This window comes from Sphaeroforma arctica, assembly GCF_001186125.1.
Source record: "Sphaeroforma arctica JP610 unplaced genomic scaffold supercont1.458, whole genome shotgun sequence".
NCBI classification, from domain to species: domain Eukaryota; class Ichthyosporea; order Ichthyophonida; genus Sphaeroforma; species Sphaeroforma arctica.
The window spans coordinates 52,774-66,799 of NW_014040100.1; the positions used below are offsets into that span (position 1 = coordinate 52,774).

Here is a 14,026-nt window from a genome sequence, read left to right on the forward strand (position 1 = left end):
CGTAGTGTAGTCTCTACGTACTACTATATCTATGTACTATATAGTATTATAATNTAGTATATATACTGTATATATATATATAGTGTGTGTGTGTGTGTGTGTGTGTGTGTGTGTGTATGTATGTATATATATATATGTGTGTGTGTGTGTGTGCGCGTGTATGTATGTATGTATGTACGTATATATATATATGTATATATATATATATATGTATATATTATATATATATATATATATGTATGTATTATATATATATATTCATATGCATTTATGTACTCATTTATTTATTTGTTTAATAATATATATATTTTTATATACATATGTAATGTATACATTTTTATATGTATATTTATATATTTATATATATATATTGTACATACATATATATATATATATATATATTATACATACATATATTAATATATATGTGAGTATGTATATATGTACATGTATATTATATGTGTGTGCGTGTGCGTGTGCGTGTGTGCAGGCATATCTATATTCTCCTATATTCGAACTGAAGTGTGATTATTGTCGCAGAATGCGATGCGTTATGTTCGCGAGAACCGAAGTGTACATGTGGGCACAGACGTCCCGTCATACATCTCTGCTATTACGTGTGTATCTCTACTTGCTATTACGTGTGTATCTCTACTTGCTATTACGTGTGTATGTCTGCTGGCTTCCATTGATACACTTGCAACACGCGTACGTACGTGCACATCTTCACGAGCGCAAACAGTCTACCCTCAAAGGATCCCACGCTTTCATATCCGTTTCACATCCACGCACATCATCCGATACCGCCTCATATGTGCAAGTACAGGCGTCTCCTCACACGCCACACCACACCACATCCGTCTCGTCCAATGCAGGAGTTGCGGCGAGACAACGACAACATCAAACAGCCCCTCTTCCGGTGCTTTGAGCGTGAGGTTAGTGGTGGCAAGCAACTGCTCAGGAAGGTACGCAGGGCCCTTACGCTGGTTATAGGCGTATGCAACGGTGACAAACAGTCGAACAAAGGACGAGCGCTGCTGCACGACATCCTCATGGCCACCATTCCTCATGCATGGAGACGGTACACTGTGCCTGTGGGCTTGGCACTGCCTGAGTGGATGGTCGACTTCAGTATGTCCACTATCGTGTGCCAGTATTGTGATCGAGTGGGGGGGGGTCAGGTGTAGTGTGTGACAGACTGTATGCTGGTGTGTATTGACTTTGCAGAGTATACGGATAAGCACCCACGCCCATAAAAATACTAAAAAGTACTAATTGAGAGAGATTTAACCAGGACAACTACATTTGTAAACGAACTCCATACGAATACTACCAAGTATTTGTTTGAGAGAGATTCAACCAGTACAACTACATATGAATTCGTATTACGCGCATGCCTGCACCCAAACCACTGCATGGTATAGACATCCATTGAAGTTTACCTACAACCTCCGCGTGCAGCCGCCCGCATGACACAGCTACAGAGCATCTCCGCTGGCGTTGAGCAAGGCGAGCTCCTGCAGGACATTTGGCTGGGAGGCCTCATGTATCCTGAGGCGTACATTACAGCAACTAGACAAGTATGTTAAGCGTCTGTGTCACCATTCTCTTGTTCACGATGCACCTCCTGCATGTATTTGTTTATTTCAATGACGTACTAACCTATGTGTACTTATAACATGTGCGAGTTACTTGTATGTGCACAACGGTGTCTGAATCCGCACTATAGTATTTGCTACGGTATTTATAACAATACATCACGGCACACGATCGCTGTTGTGTGAACGCCTATATGCTCCATTGTTGAGGTGTGTTGATGACATTGTGCGTGAGTGTCTCGGCGTATGCAATAGATGGGTATCTGGTGTTTAAAATTAAACAGCTGGTGTACCCCAACGTGCAGTCATGCGATCGTTGTGAGTGCCAACAACCAGCGTACGATTTGATCCCTAGCCATCACACATCCTCGCACACGCACCTGCGCACAATAATGGAGACCGTTTTTAGACCTGGAGTCTTGGAGAGTCTGTCACAGCAAAATCATAGCCTCCTATAAATGAGATTTTAAAATCTATGCCCTCCTAAATTATATTACAACTGTTCTTAGGTCTCTTGATCAAAACTACGGCAAAATTTAAACCCTAAATTCATGATATTCCTAGACCACTAAATCCCTAACAATTACCAACATAGCCTGTCATATTCAATAGAGAGCATAGCCTTCTTCTACATTACCATCTTCCAAAAAAGACAAGTGAGGCGCGTAGAATTCTAAATTAGACAAGAGAGGCTATGTTACCAAATACCTAAAATGCCTAAACACAGCCTTCTTGATGAACAGAGAAGGCTTAAATCCCTAAAAATTCACAATCCCACCTGTGGCTACTTAGAGCCTCGTATCCCGTCTCAGAACGCGTACATCCAAACCATGAGCACCCGTACGGCCCGCACAACAGCGTGGCTCAGTTGAGTGCCAGCTGTATACTGCTGGCTTGCCAATACAGACAGGGCGCCCAAGTCTATCAAGTCCTTTTATACATGCATCGACGCCTAATCCCCAGCCCTATTATTCATACGGCTGCAACTTGGTCGCACATATGTCAAGCCATTGTAGAACAATCTTCTATTAATTCGCAGCTCAATATGTAGCTCACAACTATGCGCATGCATGCAATTATCCACTCCCAGGCCGTCGCACAAGCGAACAAATGGTCGTTGGAAGAACTGTCGCTACAGTTACAATTGGATGTGTCTGATGGCAGTGCCACATCAGGATTCATGGTCACGTCCCTGTATATAGATGGGGCTAAACCAGACCCTCAGGCGGGTTTGAGTCTTGATACGGTATGATGGCGCTGTAGCTTGGCTTCTGTACTCTATTTCACTTTCATTTGACCATCGTTGAATTGGAGGTTCAAGCACGCCCATAGGGTTTTAGTCTTTTTGTTTTTTGGGAATTCTGCTCTAGCCCCTTGTCTGTTTGTTTTAGTAGGCCAATATGGCAACTCTGTTTGGTCTGTAGCACTTCTGCGACTCGCATATAGAGCTGAGTGCTTTCCGATTACTTAGACGCAACCCGGAATAGTCTGCACATATACATTAGCCTAACTTCTTATAAGCTTGTGCCTCGTCATCCACAACGTGTGCCTGTACCGTATTTCGGCGTTGTGATTGCGAATGTGGATGTGTATCTGTATACGCACAATTCAATATGGATGAGTATCCGTGTATGCACAATTCAATGTGGATGTGTATGCACAATTCAACGTGGATGTGTATCCGTGTATGCACAATTGAATGTGGATGTGTTGCACGATTCATCGTAGTGCACTCGCATCACATAGCTGGCATCTGGTGCATGGAGTATCCAGTGGGACAAATTCAGTGTTTGCTCGTTTATATCTTACTAAAAAATACACATGAATGGATGTGCAATGGCAGATTGTATTCCAAAGAATATACATGCTCTGAAAAATGCTCAAGTGATGTTTCGAACTTAGTTCGTGTACATTTTAGCAATATTCTCCGTTCAGCAGCGCTCCACACGTGTGTACCTTCATACATACTTTCCTACCATCAGCCCTTAATGTATATGTGACATTGTATAGCCATTTTAGTGTGTGCGTGCTCTCGTTCAGCACCTCTTTATGCTGGATATATCTTCCGATGTCTGTGTCTCGGACGGTTACCCGCACGTGTAAACCTTTCCATATTACACGCGCCACCACACAGCGAGGAAGTGTAGAGATGATGAGCAAGAACAAGCTTGTGTGGATTCATGAATCATCGAACACCGCAGCCCAGACAAGCGACCACCTTACGCTGCCCCTATATCTGAATCATTCTCGGCAAAACTTGTTGTCCACTGCCGCTGTGCACTGTAGTATTCCTCAGGTAAAGGTATACCAGCGTGCGGTTGCGCTGTACGCATCTGTTGTTGGGAAGTAGCATAGATGGACGACGTACTGGCTGTCGAGTATCGACCCTCGCTATCTACACTGTTCCTGTTCCTATCACATACAGTTATCATGTTAATTACATTGGAATGAATAATTTAAAATGAGATTCCTTGGCTCTCTTATGTAATAGGATATATTCACAATAAAAAATTGACGCCATACACGGTACTAACAAGCTAGCCTTCCACACTCTTCCACACTCTGCCGTATTCGTGAACTCCATCGAAAATCAACACATCCGCTGGACTCCCTTTTTTATGAACCTTCTACACTGCACGATTCCCAAACATCCTGTACATAATCCCAATCGTCGTGATCACTTAAGCTAAGGTTGCACGGGGACTGTATATGGGCAGCGGATAGAAAACTCACTACGGACCGGTTGCTGAACATCACAACGACCCCCGGGACCCGCAAGCGTTCCACACTCTGTCGTATTCGTGAACTACATCGAAAACTTTTTACACTGCACGGTTTTCCAACATCCTGATAATAATTTCAAACGTCGCGATCATTTAATAGATAGGGTTTTGCACGGGGACTGTATATATGGGCAGCGGATAGAAAATTCACTCTGTACCAGTTACTGAACATCACAACGACTGCCGTGATCCGCACGCGAACTGAATCAATGGTACCCCGTCGTGGATTCGTTAAATTATACTATAAAAGCCACCTCCAAAGTTATGTATATTGTAATCTCTTTATTTGAAAACTGTGTATGCCAAACGCACTGTCTGACAAGCGGGTGATCCATCTCGTAGATCTATAATTCAAAGTTCAGCAGCGACTCGATTTGTTGATATAACCCGTCGTTAAATTCGGGCAAGCTGGTGAATCCCGCAAAAAAAAAGTATTCGGAATCGGAAATTCACTAAAGTCGACACTGACTGGGGTGGGATCCATCTCGTGGGTCTATAATTCAAAAGTTCAGCAGCGACTCGATTTGTTGATATAATCTGTCATTAAATTCGGGCAAGCTGGTGAATACCGCAAAAAAGGGTCCCCGGAGTCGAAGATTCACTAAAGTCGACACTAATTGCGGTGGAGTCCATCTCGTGTGTCTATAATTCGAAGTTCAACAGCGACTCGATTTGTTGATATAACCCGTCGTTCAATTCGGGCAAACTGGTAAATCCCGCAAAAAGGGTATCTGGACTCGCAAATTCACTGAAGTCGACACTAGTTGAGGTTGGGGTGGGCAGAGTGGGAAGTGTATGCGTGGGAAACAATCCGCTCTCAAGATAATTCGGTAGACGTGTATTCATGCCGGGAAGGTTCTCGATCTTCACCTGGGGAGCTGAATCCGGGGTTATTGAGCCATCGCTGAAATCGCTGAAACTGCTGAAACTGCTGAAACTGCTGAAACTGCTGAAACTGCTGAAACTGTCAGTAGCGGTACTGGAAAGGCATAGTAAGTCGTCCAACTGAGCTAACATTGCGGTATCAACCGGCTCTGGAATAGGAGGAACGGTGCATAGCTCACCTGAGAGTACCGGCTTTGAGTCTGTCGTTGGCTGACTGCTCTTTTTCTGCATGTCCTGAAATTTCGTATACTGGTTCTGCGATGATAGTGTATACTTTACAGGGCCTGCCGCAACTGGCATTGAATTTTGTAGGCTGTACATTGTTTTGGTGGAGAATGTCGGCATGGACTTTTGGGAAGACAAAAGTCTCTGTGCCAACTCGGGATGACTCAGTGACCGGCTGATATGCGACTTCCCGTCCATGGACTGCTTTTTGGCGATAGTGTTCTCTTTCGATCTCTTCACCGACCGCCACTCCATAGGATGATGCCTTCGGTAGTGTCTGCGTCGCGTATCTTCACTTGTATAGGTGCGCTCACAATTCTGAAATCGACACTTGTAATCTCCCCGTATGTTAGTGGTCTTCATTTTTGGCAGTACTCCGCTGTGCGCCTGGACGAACATATATACATTCGAGGCGGTCGGCTCCCCAGCAGATTGCGTGACGTTCATGCTCTCAAACATAGTAACTATTGAAACAAGAGTAGTGGTTTATGGTTCTATTAGTACCGACTGTATGTAGTAGCACAAAAGTATGCATTCAAATAAGTGTTAAATATCAGCTGGGTTGATTTATGCCAATAGCTCTCTCCTTTTTCATTTATATATATACAAATTGAAATCGTCCGTGTCCTTTGAAGTTCAACTTTGCGAACTGTAGATAAATAATATACACCGTGTAGTGTGTACTGTGTGGTGTGTAGTCCAGGCTGATATTTACATTGTTGTATAAAATATACCCACGTTCTGTTTATATTTTAGGGTTTTTACATCTCTCTCTCTAGTACAGCTAAATAATCGACCAGTAGTTTTTTTAAACTAATGTGATACACATCAGTCCCCTTCATAATAAAAACATTCTACAAACTCTCGGAGTAGGCGACATTTTATAAGTGACAAGGCGACTCGCGGTGAGAATTTCGCAGTTTTATATATTTAAATATTGTACAATGTACTGTGTATTGTAGCTGTACATGCTATTGGGGGTTTTTTCTAAACAAATTTAAAATAAAAATATACCAAATATTTGAAGTCAACAATTCATACTTCCCTCCAGTAGAGTAGTACAAATACACACTCACAGAGTCACAGTGTTGACTGTTGTCTCAGGTTGTAGAACATACTGTAAATACACTATATGTACGGTCAGGTGTATTTGTGTACACAGCCATTACACACACTCGATGAAGAGCAAGAGAAGAGATACAGTCACAAACTCCGTGCAATAAATACACGGTAAATAATATTTACTAACGCTCTGAGACAATGTCCATCACCCATCACAGTTAATAGTAAATTGTCAGCAACTCAGCGTATATAACTTTTTTCTTTTTTTCTTTTTTTTAAAGTAAAAAACCCCAAAACAAACAAATCCTGCTCTCTACTACTAGAAGTAGAAGTTAGCCTACTATTTAGTATCTCCAGTAAATAGTGTAAATAGTCGTCACTCGTTTTCAGCTGAAGCCTGAAAAGTGATCGATTTTTTTGTATAAAAAAAAAGGTACAAGTTCAACGTAAACGCTTATTCGTTCGGATTAACCGTTCATAAGGGTCAAAAGTCAATGATTGTCGTCAAAATAGTGGACCTATTATAAAATTTAGCGGACATCCTAGCTAAATAGTAGGGTAAATATTGTTCTGATACTAATTCTCAGGGCCCCGAACATGCACCCTTTTATTATAATATACTACCTATAAATATTGCAACCAACATATAAAGTAACTTTTTCATTTGTTTTACTTTTTATAGGAAGAAAATAAAACAAATAAACAGTACGAAACAAACCAAAACGTGTACATATTTATTTTTCAAACTTTTTTTTCAAACTTGTTTTGTAAAAAAGCAAACGTACCAGTTCTACAACATTTTTTTTTATTTCTAAACAAATCTACTTCCTCTACTTTTTTTAAATACATGAGGTACGCTACTACTGTTCACAACACTGTCTAACACTATATTTGTACAATGGACATAACCTCTACTAATAAAAATACGCAACACTGTCAAATGTCAAGTGTCAACTGTCAAGAGTGTGGGTGAGATAATAAATACACTCTTTTGTCGTTTACATTTTCTACTCTACTGTTTAGCTAGTCATCAGTCTCTATCTAGACTCTAGAATCTCTCTATCTCTAGTCTCTACGCGAGTCTACGAACTAAATACAAAGGGACAAATTAAAATAAATAGCTTTTATTTGTTTGGGTCCGCCACTCTTCATCTATAAAGTATAGACCTGGTCCCGGCCCCGCGCGTTTGAGGATAAGAAGGCCGCACTCTCCCTACTACTTCAGAGAGAGTATATAGAGAGGTGACTGGTCACTTGTGAGTTGTCAGCCGTTCAGCATCGGAGCTTTTTAAGTTAGGAGCAATCAATGTTTTCGGTAATTTACTCTACACTGTATAGAAAAGGAGTAACAGAGCTAATCTTTTACTGGGTCTTCACTCTTCCGATTCTCGTGAAGCGGCAGGAGTCGATTTTTATTTGTTTAATCGATCGGCGGGTCATTCGCAACTCGCGACTAGGCCTCCCACTCCCCAGCTTTTTGGGGCTTCCAAAAAAAAAGAAAAGAGTTTGAGGGCATATACATTTTTAAAAACTGCCTTGAGAGTGAAACCCAGAGTACCCTAAGTCCCTAACACCTGACTAACGCCATATTTTGTACAATATATATCTTTTTTTAGAAAGAGATTCTTTAGAAATAATTCAAGGGGGGTTTTTTTTAATAGTGTAGATAGTATAAGATATTTCGAATTGTTTTAAAAGCAAAATATATTTATCGCAAACATGAGAAAATAATGAGTGAAATTAAAGCTGTGGCACGCAGCTGCAACTGCTCTTCACTATTCACATTGTATTTATTTCGAAATGTTTATTCGCGACATCCTTTTAATTAAAAAACACATTTGAAGTAAATGGTGGCATTTTACCACTTCTCTGTAGGCCATTTTCAAATATAATCTAGAAGCCTAAAGAAATTGATTTTAACTTTTCAAACCAATATTTATTGATATTTTTATTCAATCTTTGTAAATACTATCAATTTTTTGTTTGTATTATATTATTTTTAAAAACAAAAGGATATATTTATATTTATAAAAAAAGATTGAGAAGTTCTCGGCTGGACTCTGTCACTTACGAACCCGCGATCCGCGGAAACCTAAAAACCCTGTATATATTGTTCTTTTTTTGGAAGAATATGACATCTTTCAAATTTCCCTTATTTGTTTTTGTTTACAGGAAGTGATCTTGGCGAGTCTTGGTGTACTAAAAATCTAATAAAAGGACTCAGGAACGTTTAAGATGGAGTATGGAAACCACAGGTAGAGTATCAGGGGAGGAAATTAATAGAATATTTTACTCTATACTACAATTTTGTTAATATCTGATCGAGATTCGACTTTTGAGAGTATACCGAGAGTTCGAGAGTGCAAGACTAGTACTTGGACGAAGTTATAGACTTATAGTAGCTACCAGTTTACCACTTATCAGTCTCCTCTACTCAAGGCTAAACTACTCTCTCTCTACTGGAGTAATAGTGGCTGTGAGAGTAGCTTGCTGGCCTTGCCGGTAGTGCATGCCCCCCTCAAAGTCCCGGTTCCAGGGAAAGACGAGTTTACGACTTTGCGAGTTATCGTCCTCAACTCCTAATTGCTCAGTATTTACTCTCTATTCTATTGCTCTCTAGCTCAGCGTAATGAGAGCTATTGGGGAGATTGTAGGTTCCTTTTTTATCAAAGGGAACAAAGTTCTTTTAAAAAATTAGGGAGTCTGATGAGTCCTAATATGGTTCAATAGCAAAGGTTGTCCCAAAGGACCTGAAGTCCTAAACTCCCAAACCCCCTGTGAGAAGTATGTGAAGCTTAGAATCTGTAAGAGCCAAGCCTACGACTAGGGCATACGAATTTTGAGGGCTCAACTTCAAGCCGTTTCTCGTTAAAACGTTTTCAGATTGAATAAATAAGTGTCTCTATACTTCAGACTACCAAGATTATCCTATATTCTACTTTAACCTAAAATGATCCAGGCAATAGTCCCTTTTGATATAAATAGGAAATTTGCTAGCTGTTAGACCTGCGTTTCCGTTCATCTTCTATCAGTACATCATTATATAAAAGTAGAGATTACGGCTAAACTGCTAAAGCCATTAGTCGGTTGCCGTTAGCCGTTAGCCCTTGGCCGTCTGGCCTTAGAAAAACAGGTGTCCAGGCCGCCAGGGCCCAGGGGTCAGGGCCCAAGGTATCAGTCCCCACACCTCTCTCTCTTCTAAATAGTCTCGGTCTCTATAGTATACTATTTACTACTACTACTAGAGAGAGAGTAAACTCTAAAATCCATATAGCGACATAGAAAAATACTACTCACTCAACTACTGTAGAGTAGAGTAGGGTGGAAAGTATGGAAACCCCTATCTTCTGTATCTCTTCTTTTCTCGCTCTCACGCACTTCTCTTGCGACTGCTGACTTCCGACGCATGATGATGAGTGTTAATTTTTTAACTGTTGTTGGACTTGTAAAAAAATAGCTGCTGTGACTTGTGAGTCTGTCATTTTAAATTCAGTTTAAAACAATACTGACGAAGACACTAGTATTCGTTTGCGTTTATAAATAAAAAATATGTATAAATCAGTTGAGCTGTAAAATATCTCTAAGAGTTATACTCTGGAGTTGAGAGTCACGAGTGTCGACTCTCGTGTCTCTCGCACGTGTGTGTGTGTTACTCTGTGTGTGTGTGGCAGTGTTAAATTTGGAGTCGTAGGAGTCAGGAGTTTGTAACAACTACAACTGTGATACTGTAATCTGAAATCTTAATCAGTTTAATCTGTGCCCCCTGTAATCTGTATGTGGCCAGTCCGCCTGTGGCTAACTTCATTACGTTTCCCGTTAAAAAATGCAAAAAAGAAATTAAGCGTTTACGTTCAAAGTTTTTCCTAAATATAGTCCTATGGGTATACAAATAGGTTCATTTTTTGAGACGGCCTAACTGTCACGAATTGTGTTATTTTTCACTTCGTATCAGTTATGAACAGTTTCAAATCGCCTTTTCATTTTTTAAAAGATCAATTTCTCAGGTGCAAGTGTGGAAAAATTTCTTGGTCGATTTGCCCCCGATATATAGCAACTTTTTGCGTTTACGTTAATATATCGCATATAGGAAAAACGTATTGAGCTTAGGGCCCCGTGATACTGGAATTGGACATGTAGTGCTCTCTATCTCTCTGTATCCCTGTCTAGAGAGAGAGAGTCAGTAGTCACTAACTCCTACTCTACTAGAGAAGAGTAGGACTCACTCTACTACTAGTCGCTAGGTTGCTAGTAGAGCGAGTGTCTACTACTACTACTCTCTCCTCTACTCTAGAGAGAGTGAGTGATTGACTAGTCTCTACTCTCTCTGCTACTACTAGTAGTGTAGTCAGTGAAAGAATAAGTAGAGAGATAGTAGTTTGTAGTAGTGGGAGGGAATCTCTCTACTACTAATCTAGTAATACTAAAATAGAGAGACTACTACAGGCTCTGTGAGGAGTAGTGACTCTACTACGAGTTTCTAGTACACACACACACAGAGCAAGAAATACGAGCAGGTCTTCTGAAGACTCATGGAGTCAATAGAAAAAGAATAAAACTGCGAATCGAACTATAATATAATGTGTGTGAAAACTGCACTCCCTGTTCATTGGGTTAATATTCTATTTTTCTTATAAAAAATCCCCTATTATCGACTATCTGGATAAATTTCTAGAATATAGAAATTCATAGCAACTCTCTTTCTACAAATCTACTTACTTCTAGTTCTACTACTACCACTATAGTAGTAGTAGAGAGCACTGGAGTAGTAGAAGGTTCCTGGAATCCTAAACTCCAGGGGTCCCCTGGTCCCTGGGGACTGGGGTAGATCTTTTACTGGTACATTTGGCCCAGGCGTCCAACAATTTTGTGCTCTGACGTCTGAGGCTCTGTTTCTATTTGTTGTGTTTGGGGGTTTTTTTAATAGAGCAAAATGGCAGGATATACAATCAAAAATGAATTTTCTTTGTAAAATAGTGTTGTTGTTTTTAAAAAACAAAAACAGAACCACGAACCAAGAAGTTCAAGATCCGTTTTCTTGCATTTTTTTATTGTAAGAATATATCGATTTGGAAGATGAACTCCCCCCAGGAGTTTGAGGAGTCCGAGTTCAGACTCCAGGACCCCAACTCCTCAAGCCACTCGTCACTGGCCTCACCGACATCGTGATCTATACGCTTCTAAACAGTCACTCAGTCAGTGGGTTTGGACCGCCTTGGAGCCCTATTATGTATAAACATTATTGTAGCGTAATCTCAGCCTGATGTCTACTACTACTAGTTTTTTTAGTATTATTGACAATATTGAGTGGCCACTGGCCAGTCGTATAGCGTATTGCGTATACTGGCAAATACCATGACATTCTTGTATACTCTTTTCGATGTTGACATATTAAAATATATTTTTAAGTCGTTTTTAATATCGCAAATTGAGAAGAAGAAAAAAGGACGCTTAGTTACCTACTCTCAATCAAAAAGGGCTACCCAGCCCAGCACCCCAATCCCAGGGCGGCCCCGGGCATATCCTAGATAGCCCTAAACAATCCCTACTCTCTCTAAGTAGAGTAGTAGTTCTTGAGGCGGTCAAACTTTTTTAACTTGTAAAATAAATGAAATTTGACCCCAGGGCCAAGGCAGCCCCAAGGCTCAAGCCCTCTAGTAGAGGACCTAGTAGAAGCCGCCCCGAGCCTCAGCCCTCAGGCAGCCGTAAGTCCGTAACCCCCAGGTTACGTTTTGTTTTTGTTTTTGTTTTTTTTAAATATAGTCTTTCAAATTCCCAACATATTTTAAACCTGTTCCAAAATATACATTTGTTTTTTTTAAACAATGAATACTCTGGGCGGCTTTCTCTTCTTCTTTTTTTGAGTACATCAAACTAAAAATATATATACACTACATTCCTATAAACTGCCCTATAGTCCTATACAGTATACAGTTCTGTTTGTGTTTGTTTTTAAAAACCCCGTAGTATATACGATTTGCCTTGTGATCGACAAACTGTCAGTCACCAATTTTGAACTTTGATTTTTTGCGAAACCCATTATACAAAAGAAGGACTTTTGCTCCCCTCGATATCGTGCCCAAATAGTTTTGTTATATTTTTTTCATTGTTTTTTTGTCAAGAAATAGTCGGAATTTATTTACACTTTTGCAGTGCAGTCCTCTAGTAGGACCTGGGCTCCTGGCCTGACGCCCTGGGCCCTGACCCCTGGGCCCTTAGCAGGCTCAAGGCTGCCACTCTCACTGTCTCACAAGTTACACTGTCACAGTCATAATTTGTTTTGTTTTTTTTGGTTTTTATAAATATTCTCTCGGACAATATACACTTTTTTTGTGAAAAAAAGCTCATCCTTTCAATAAGATTAAAGCGAGAGTCAGCGAAAGAGAAGCGTCAGTAGAAACTAGAAAGGCGTATTTAGTTTGATAAATATTGCTCATAGTTTTCTAGAAAATATACGAACTGACAATAGTGGTTATTACAGATATAAAATAGAGAACCATTGGCCTTATATGTAGGCCACATTTACAAATATAGCCGAATAGGGGTAGGGTAGTATGGGGCGAGGGGGCTTTTTTTTTAAATATAATAATTTCTCAATATTTTCACGATACTTTGTTTTCATTTTGATCTTTTTAGGTTTTAGGGTTTATGATTTTAGGTTTTTACACATTATGTACAATTTAGGACGCTATGGTTTTTACTTTTCAGAATTTGAGATATTTTTTGAGCGGGTGTTTTGTTTGTTTACAAATATTCAATGTGAACATCCATGAGTAGCCAACACATGAAATTTGGATTTGCTACTTGGTTGTTTAGGGCATTTATAGCTCCGGACTTCTTTACCCCTCTAGATAACTCTCTCTCTTTCACTCTAGTTGTGAAGGTGTGCCGTGTACTCTCTTGCCTTCTCTCTTGTGTAGGGCTGTTGGCACTTGGCACTTGGCACTTGGCACTTGGCAGCGCACTTTCGGGACAGTTAAAAATGCTGTGTACTAGCCACTCGGTGAGTACTGCTAACCTCGTAAAATTTGAAGTTCAAACTTATATAATCAACTAAACGTAAAACTTTAAACAGTTCGAATTTGTGTTATAAGGACCACTGTCAGTTGGATGGGTGCAATTTTTGGGTCGTGGTGTCAATGTCAGAATTGTCCCCTTTTTTATCAAATCGCCCGCCTTCCTGGCCCGTTTGTGATAGGCTTTTTATTGTTATGTTATTTTACATGCTTTCCTTTCCCGCGCATTCTGCTAGATGCTATTGCTGTACGGTTCGGTGCCCCGAGACCGTGTGCCGTGTGCCGTGTCAGTGTGGTGACAGTGGTGACGACTGCGGCTGCGAAAATATTTATATTTCTGCTTGTACAATGTACAGAAATGATACAAGAATAGAAAAAAAAACTACAGTTAAACTTGTGCCACACCTGTATATATATATATGTGTGTGTGTGTGTGTGTGTGTGCGTGTGTGTGTCTGTC

General features: G+C 40.3%; 2 protein-coding genes across 2 annotated transcripts in view; one reads left to right on the top strand and one right to left on the bottom strand.

The window, feature by feature from the left end:
- The window catches only part of SARC_06435 (hypothetical protein), an 8,974-nt gene extending 4,839 nt beyond the window's left edge, over positions 1-4,135 (top strand). Inside the window, exons 8-11 of the mRNA XM_014299661.1 lie at positions 876-1,131; positions 1,462-1,580; positions 2,689-2,844; positions 3,733-4,135. Of these exons, the coding sequence (XP_014155136.1) occupies positions 876-1,131; positions 1,462-1,580; positions 2,689-2,844; positions 3,733-3,948 (747 nt within the window). The 3' untranslated portion in view covers positions 3,949-4,135. The remainder of the gene's footprint in view (positions 1-875; positions 1,132-1,461; positions 1,581-2,688; positions 2,845-3,732) is intronic.
- Positions 4,136-5,023: 888 nt separating this feature from the next.
- Positions 5,024-6,037, bottom strand: SARC_06436 (hypothetical protein; the record flags this gene model as incomplete). The annotated part of the gene is made up of 1 exon (XM_014299662.1): positions 5,024-6,037. Exon 1 carries the CDS (start codon positions 5,948-5,950, stop codon positions 5,024-5,026), a length of 927 nt encoding a protein of 308 aa, XP_014155137.1. The 5' UTR covers positions 5,951-6,037.
- Positions 6,038-14,026: the final 7,989 nt, after the last annotated feature.